Source organism: Drosophila ananassae (genome assembly GCF_017639315.1).
Source record: "Drosophila ananassae strain 14024-0371.13 chromosome 4 unlocalized genomic scaffold, ASM1763931v2 tig00000073, whole genome shotgun sequence".
NCBI lineage: Eukaryota > Metazoa > Arthropoda > Insecta > Diptera > Drosophilidae > Drosophila > Drosophila ananassae.
The window spans coordinates 444,552-452,882 of record NW_025319042.1 but is presented as its reverse complement, the minus strand read 5'-3'; the positions used below and the strand labels follow the sequence as shown (position 1 = coordinate 452,882).

Here is an 8,331-nt window from a genome sequence, read left to right as displayed (position 1 = left end):
TATTAGTCTGTTTTCTGCAAGTAAACCATTTAAAAAAGTTGATTTTCCAACATTCGGACGTCCGATGATCGCGATCCTCAGCCTACTCAGTTCATTGTTAGGTAACTCAGTGTTCTCGTTAAAATTTTCAATAACACCAGCTAATGCATCATAAAGATCAACCATGCCAAGATTATGCTCGGCAGAGATATACACCGGGCCAAGAAAATCAAAAAACTGCAAATAATCAACATTTTCGGATTTATGACTCTCGCATTTATTTGCTATCAGTATCACAGGTTTATTTATTTTTCTCTTCAGCCACTTTGCAAACTCTTTATTTCGCTCATTTTGCACTTTTGCGTCAACAAGAAAGAAAATTATGTTTGAACTGGATAAAGAAAACTCTATTTGCTCAATAACTTGCAGTGAAAAACTAGTTTGGTCGTTCCATCCTCCTGTATCTATAACTTTAAACTCCAAATCGCTAATTCTCCCCATTCCCTCTCGCCTATCCCTTGTCACTCCTGGAATGTTACTCACTACTGCTGCTTTTCTTCCTACTAATCTGTTGAATAGGGTCGATTTTCCAGCATTTGGTAGGCCTACTATGGCGATTTTTAGCATAATTCAAGGGCATGTTCTATATGAAGTAAATTATAACCGAAACTTTTCAATTTAACTATTGACTTCGTAGATTATATAAGCATACTACAGTTAGAATTTTTTTATTTCGTTATGTAAAATATGAGGTAGTTATGCTAGTGTCAGAGCAAATAGAGAGTGTAGATAGAGAAGAATTAAAGCAACAAAATCATATACATAAAGATACAGAGTGTTCGGAAGAGACGACAATATATGGGCATATTAATCAACATATGGAAAAAAACATCTCAAATACATTGCATGAAATATATGATGCTCTTATGTCATATAACGAATCGGAACAGCCAATGGCGTCAACTTAAGAACTTTCATTAGCAAACTCTCCTAAAGACATGATGGCGTTTAGGCTTATCTACTTTATTGCGGCTGTCCCGGTCGGATTTTAACTTTAGCGCGTATACTTAAAAAGGGCTTGAAAGTTTTTTGGCGCAATAAGTACCTGATAGAGTTTCTGCCTCATTACACCAAATAAAACTGAAAAATTTAAACGATACTCAGTAATTTGATCTGGGTTCCAAGGCCCTTGTGCATCACATATATGAAGCGATAATATATTGCACATGACCAAGTTTGCCCAAAATTCTTGTAATACAGCCTCTCCAGAAAAATTCTCTAACTCTGCTCCTACTTTGAGTCGTTTCCTCTATGTGCCACCTTAACACATAAGCTTTGCTCCAAAGTCTCGGTCAAAAACTCTGTTTCTCAGTTGGCTAATGTCAGCACTATAACTCTTACTTTCTGTCCTTTCATTTTATTTTTTAGCTTTTCATTTTCTAATATAAAATCAAAATCTAATTCGCCAGCGTTCCCATAGCTTACTATAATTTCTTTTTTGCAAGCGAAAAATAAAATCTACTTCCAAATCATAATGCTGCTGAATGAATTTTACTGAAGACGATCATAGATAAATAATAATTTCTCTTGATTTAATAAACGCATTTGAGTGATAACTTCGGGTAATTGCTCTGCCGCCAACGTTTGTTCACCTATATTCCAAGCTGCAAGACGAGCACTACAAATCAGCGAAGTACACAAATCAACAAACAAATTGCCAATGGTGCCTGTTGTTCCATTTGGTTCAAACTCGGATACAATTTCCCCAGAGCTGGGTAATCTCATACCAGAACCATCTGCTGCAATAAGTCTATAGCCTCTCCAACTCAGGTTCATCCTGATAGGCTGTTTGGATGCTTAAATTCTTGAAAGCCTGTATGGCAAATCTTATACCTTGCTTTAGAAAAAGCTTGCTTTGAGGGTACATGTCAATGGCTCCATAAGTTCACATTCTATTCCCAAACTTTTTTTAACTAACTTTAAAATCATAGAAAATACTGTCGAAAAAGGAAGTTTTCTTGTTCGTGTAAAACTCAACACAATGGATTTTCTGAAAAGTTTTCGAGTATATTATATTTTTAATTTGTAGAATAAGGTTTTTTCCTTTTTGCATATTTCACCTAAAAAAGACACATTTTAAACTTTTTTGTTGCAATAAAATAGAAACAAAAGTGCTGTTTCTTGCACTCTTTGGATAATTTAATGATAAAAAATTTAGAGAGAAATTTTATACACTATCGCTGATATTTTTCCTTAAGTTGACTCCATTGCCTGAACGGATACAACTTAATTTTTAATCTGCAGGAGTCAAGTTGAGAATGTCCAATTTTCCACTTTCTTTATAGCATAACATACTTCAGCGCCTCTTGCTCCTCTTGAAGTCCAATGGGCTCACCACTTATGTGTAAATTAATCGTTAATGTTGTACACGTTCTTTTCTTTTTCTACTCTCTCTTGCTCTTCAATACAATATATAGCAAGCGGATTAGCTTTAAGTCTTTCGACTCCTATTTCTTCTCCTGTTCCATCGCAGTAACCATAAGTGCCTAATTTTATTTTTTCTAACGCCTCCTTAATTTTTTCTTTTCTATCTTTTCGGCGCTTGATTAATTCCTCGTTTCCACTATCTTCATCAGAATAGTATGTATCAATACTATTATCTTCTAGTTCTTGTTTCTCTAACTCAGCGAGTATTGATTGTAACTTTAAGCTGAAGTATTCCAGTTGTTTTACGCTCATATATTCTTCATCTTCTGAAGGATTGTAATCTTCTGGTGACTTTATTTTTGGTAACTTTTCCATAATTGCATTATCAAAAAAATAATAAAACCTATATAACTTATGAACAAAAAATTATACTACCTCAAAGTAAACACTATAATTTATAATAAACATTTAAAAGCCTAGTATGATTGGCTCAGTAAAAAAATTAGTAATAGATAATAAGAACCTTACCTATGTAGTATGTATTTTTATTATAATGTTAAGTTTATCTTCATTTACACTTGAAAACAACAATAAACAAGAAGTTATGTTAACATTAACATGGATATGTGCTACATTTGTTTTGCAGATCTCTACAAATAATTTGTTTACATCTGATTATCATGATGGAATATTAGAGCAAATCTTTGTACAGCCACTTTCTTCTAGGCTTATAGTTGCTTATAAAATTTTCGCTCACTGGCTATTATTTGGATTACCAATTTCAGTGATTTCTTCCATATTCAGCTTTGCAGTTCTATGCAATAGTATTGAACACTCAATAGCAGTTGGAGTGTCTTTATTATTTAATACACTGATAATCATTAATATTTCAGCTACTGGAAATGCATTGATGATTGGTCGAAACAACTTAGCATCAGGAGTATCGCAAATTCTTGTTTTGCCAATGATAATGCCAACCTTTGTGTATTTTAAAATGCTAACTCAATTTGAAAATTTGTCCTTGAATATTTATACACTACTAATCACCATCTTAATTTTTGTCATTTTGATTGTTAACAGTACCATAACTACTCACATGGCACTAAAATTTGCTGTGGAACAGGATTGAAAAATCTTACTGTTATTCAGTAGACTTCTTGCATAACCTAGAAAAAAGGCAAATAGTTATTATAGATTTAGGTTTATCGACAATTTGAAAAACCTTCATTTCAGCATCCTTCCCTGTCATCCAAGTAGCCCTTCGTTGTCATCCCAGTGTCAAAAACTGGGATAACAGCTAACCTGACAACCGTCATCCCGCTACTTGTTAGCGGCTAAGAGATACCGTGACGGTATGACGGTTCGCGGTGGCATGACGATAAGCCTCATCATCCCGCTACGTGTTAGCGCCGCGGCGGTATGACGATTCGCAGCGGCATGACGAGAAAGGGGCTACTTGGATGATACCTTGTATCTTGAAAAAAGCATCTAGTGTTTTTAAGCTTAAGCATTAGGTGGAGAAGGGAAGAACTCTGGAAGATTCCTTAGATATAAAATCTGTAGAAAAGAAAAGAGTTCCCTTCTCAAAAGTAGAGGCTGGACGGTATCGTAGAAAGGCCTAAATGGTTCTAATTCTGTATTCACAAGGTAAGCCTTACTTTTCATTTTTAATAGTAGTATATGGAGTTATATATGATCAACAACTTTTTAGGTATAGATGTTTCAAAAGAACGCTTTGATGTTTCTCTCTCATTCATAAGTAAAAAAGGAAAGCGTGAAACTAGGAAAAGGAAATTTAAAAATGATGATACTGGGTTTCAAGGTCTACTGAACTTTCTACAAAAACATAACGTAGAAGAAGTAAAAGCTTGCATGGAATCCACTGGTTGTTATAGCGAAGCTTTGGCTGAGTTCCTCCACAACGCTGGATATTTCGTTAGTGTTGTAAACCCAGCTTGCATAAGATTTTATGCAAAAAGTAAGCTTACACGACAAAAGAATGACCAGACTGATGCAGAGATTATTGCAGATTATTGTCAAAGACAGGAACCTTCTCGTTGGACACCACCTTCTCCTGAAAAGAAAAAATTAAAACATCTTTATCGTTGCTCAAATGCGTTAAAGGATGAGTTAACATTAGCAAATAATCATTTAGAAAAGAAAGAGAGACTGCCTAAAGAAGTTGCAAATGCTTGGGAAGACCTTGCAATGAACATAGAGCAAAAAATAGAAACAATAAAAAACTCCATACGCGAACTATTAAAACAACACAAAGAATTGTTGGAAGATTTTCAACTCCTATTAACTATTCCAGGAATAGGAGAGGAAACAGCAATAGCTATTTTAGCTGAAATTCCTGGTATAAAAGCCTTTATAAATGCTAGGCAATTGGCAGCATATGCTGGAACTATACCACAAAATATAACATCAGGCTCATCCGTACATGCCAAGCCCAGATTAAGTAAAACCGGTTCACGAACATTACGTAAAGCAATGTACTTTCCTGCTATAGCAGCTAAAAAGCATAATCCTATCATTATGGCTTCTTGCGAAAGATTAAAAGAGAAAGGCAAGCATGCTATGGCCATAGTTGGTGCTGCAATGCGTAAGTTACTTCATATAGTTTTTGGTGTTTTAAGTTCAAAAAAGGCCTTTGATCCAGATCATATCAAGAACTATAGGGCTAAAAGGTTAACTGAAGGTTTAGTACTTTAAAATCAAAAAATGCTTCTAATTCATCTTATGTAAAATGGCATCTTACACAAATTTATTGAATGTTGTTGGTTAGTGGATATGTTGATAAGTAAATTTCTGCTGTTTTATATGTAACTAATTTACTTATCAACATATCCACTAACTATAATCTGTATACTGCTACACAGTTGGAAGTATTTTTTGATTTTATTATGCAATTTGGAGAATTTTTATGACTTTTTTGTTGACTAACAAGACGGTATCTTTTCTCTTAGCTGTGTAAAAGTACAAAAATTGCAGCAGATGGCATTATGATATATAGCAGTAGCTTTTATACAGGGTTAAAGCCAGATCCACTGCTCAAAGTATCAGAGTGGGCAGATAAGAACCGTCAGCTTTCGACGATAGCATCATCAGAACCAGGAAAATGGAGGACAGAGAGAACGCCATACCTCAGAGAAATAATGGATTCACTATCTTCGTCTTCACCGGCTGAAAAAGTGGTATTCATGAAAGGAGCGCAGATAGGCGGAACAGAAGCTGGGAATAACTGGATAGGATATATAATCGACCAAACACCAGGGCCAATGCTGGTAGTACAGCCAACAGTAGAAATGGGCAAGCGTTGGTCAAAGGGAAGATTTGCGCCGCTCATTGAAGATACGCCATGTTTAAGGAGTAAAATAAAAGATCCAAGGTCGAGAGATTCAGGCAACACTGTACAAAGTAAGGAATTTCCGGGAGGAACGGTAGTAGTAACAGGTGCCAACAGTCCAGTGGGTCTGCGCTCTATGCCGGTAAAATATCTTTTTTTAGATGAAGTAGATGCATATCCAGGAGATTCAGGAGGAGAAGGGGATCCAGTTCTTCTCAGTATCGCGCGAACTAATACATTTACGCGACGAAAAATCTTTTTAGTTTCAACACCAACGGTTCACGGAATAAGCAGAATAGAGAAGGAATTTGAGAGTTCAGACAAACGATACTTTTTTGTACCTTGTCCACATTGTGATCACTATCAGGTGCTGAAATGGCCACAGATAAAGTGGAAAGATAAAGATCCCTCAACAGCCCACTACGTTTGCATAGAGTGTAGGGGAGAAATAAAAAATCATCAAAAAACAGAGATGTTAGCTAGAGGTGAATGGAGGCCTACTAATCCAATAAAAGGTGAAAAAAAAGGATTCCACCTTTCAAGCTTGTATAGCCCAGTTGGCTGGTATAGCTGGAAACAAGCAGTAGAAGATTATCTGCATGCAAAGGAAAATGAACAATTACTGAAAGTTTGGATAAATACAACACTCGGAGAAACCTGGGTAGATAAAGGAGAAGTACCAGACTGGAAGCAACTATTTAACCGAAGAGAATCTTATCCGATAGGCATGGTGCCAAAAAGTGGAAAAATAGTATTGACGGCAGGGGTTGATGTACAAAAAGATCGTTTAGAAGTAGAAGTGGTAGCGTGGGGAAGAAACCGAGAAAATTGGTCAATAGACTACCAGGTATTAGAAGGTGATACTGGCAGTGGAGAAGTATGGGAAAAACTGTCAGAGCTTTTGAATCATCATTTTATCGGTGAAAATGGTCTTGAATACATGATAAGCATGATGGCGGTAGATGCTGGGTATGCAACACAAGAAGTATACAACTGGGTAAGAGGTCACCAAGGCTCTGGAAGAGTAATGGCAGTAAAAGGGGCAAACAAAGCGCTAGTGCCACTTAGCAGCCCAAGTAGAGTAGATGTAACAGTTAGCGGACAAAAGCTAAAGAGAGGAATGAAGCTGTGGCCAGTCGGGGTATCGATATTAAAGTCCGAGCTTTTCCAATTACTTAATGTTTTAACAGAAGGGGCGCCGGGGTATTGTCATTTTCCAGAGTATGCACCTGAATATTTTAAGCAGCTAACCGCAGAGCAACTAATTACCAAAGTAGTAAAAGGATATACCAAACAAGAGTGGCAAAAGATAAGAGACCGAAATGAAGTACTAGATTGCAGAGTTTACGCAAGAGCAGCATCAATAGCACTGGGAATAGATAGATGGCCAGAGAGTAAATGGGAGAGTTTAGCAGGTGAAAAGGCTAAAAAGTCAAAAAGAGTGAGAAAGAGCAAGTGGCTAAGCGAGAAAAATGTACAGTGAAGAATACTTAGCACAAGTAGAAGAAGCGATAAAGAAGCTACAGAGCGGGAAACGCGTAGTGTCGATTGCATATGGCGATCACGTGGTTAGGTACGGAGAAGTGCAGATAAATGACCTCTTGAGCTTAAGACAACGCATTAAATCTGAATTGAAAGTCGCAGGTGTGAAGCCGAAGAGAAAGATTGTTATTGCAACTAGTAAAGGAGTTATATGAGAAGTTATATGGTGGAAAATGAGTATCCGGACTTTTTAGAGCATTTAAAGTATATTATAGCTACAGGTAATATGGCATCAGGAAAGTTTATAAATGCAATAGTAGACCTCTCGCATTGGGATAGGAACATAGATTTTAAATTAGCAAAAGAAGATGGGATATTAGGCGTAATTCACAAAGCCACCCAGGGGGTAGAGTACGTAGATCCTGAATATGCAAAAAGGAGAAAAACCGCTGAGGAAGAAGAAATTCTCTGGGGAGCATACCATTTTGGAGTAGGAGAAAACGGCAAAGACCAAGCTGATCATTTTCTCGAAACAATAGGTGATAGTTCGGATGTATTGCTAGCCCTCGACATTGAGGAAAACAAAGGTGGAAAAAGCATAACAGCAAAACAAGCTGAAGACTTTGTTAATCGAGTTTATGTAGTAACGGGACGTTTACCATTAATTTATGGCAGTCCTTATTTTCTGAAAGATTTTGCAACGCCGATTTTAACTGAATGCCCACTATGGTTATCAAAATGGGGAGCAGAGCCAACATTACCAATAGGATGGAAAAAATGGACTTTATGGCAGTATACCGATGGTAAAACAGGTCCTAAACCAAATTCAGTAGAAGGCATAGGACCATGCGATAGGAACAAATTCAACGGAACATTAGAAGAATTAAAAGATTTTTGGATATCATGATGTTATTGAAATCATTCAAACAATTATTTCGGAAACCAACAAAACCAAAAAGTTCAGCATGGGATGCGTCAGGCTCAGGAAGGAGATTATTGCACTTTCAACCAGAGACAGGAAGTATAAATAGCTTACTCTCGCATAGTCTTGAAACTTTAAGAAGTCGATCACGTGACATGGTAAGAAAGAACTC

The 8,331-nt window shown here is 36.6% G+C and overlaps 1 protein-coding gene across 1 annotated transcript; it reads left to right on the top strand.

Moving 5' to 3' along the window:
* Window positions 1-7,541: 7,541 nt before the first annotated feature.
* LOC123257906 (lysozyme M1-like) lies at window positions 7,542-8,123 on the top strand (the record flags this gene model as incomplete). Its single annotated transcript, XM_044717872.1, has 1 exon — window positions 7,542-8,123. A coding segment is annotated over one exon (582 nt), but the record flags the coding sequence as incomplete, so codon positions are not given.
* Window positions 8,124-8,331: the final 208 nt, after the last annotated feature.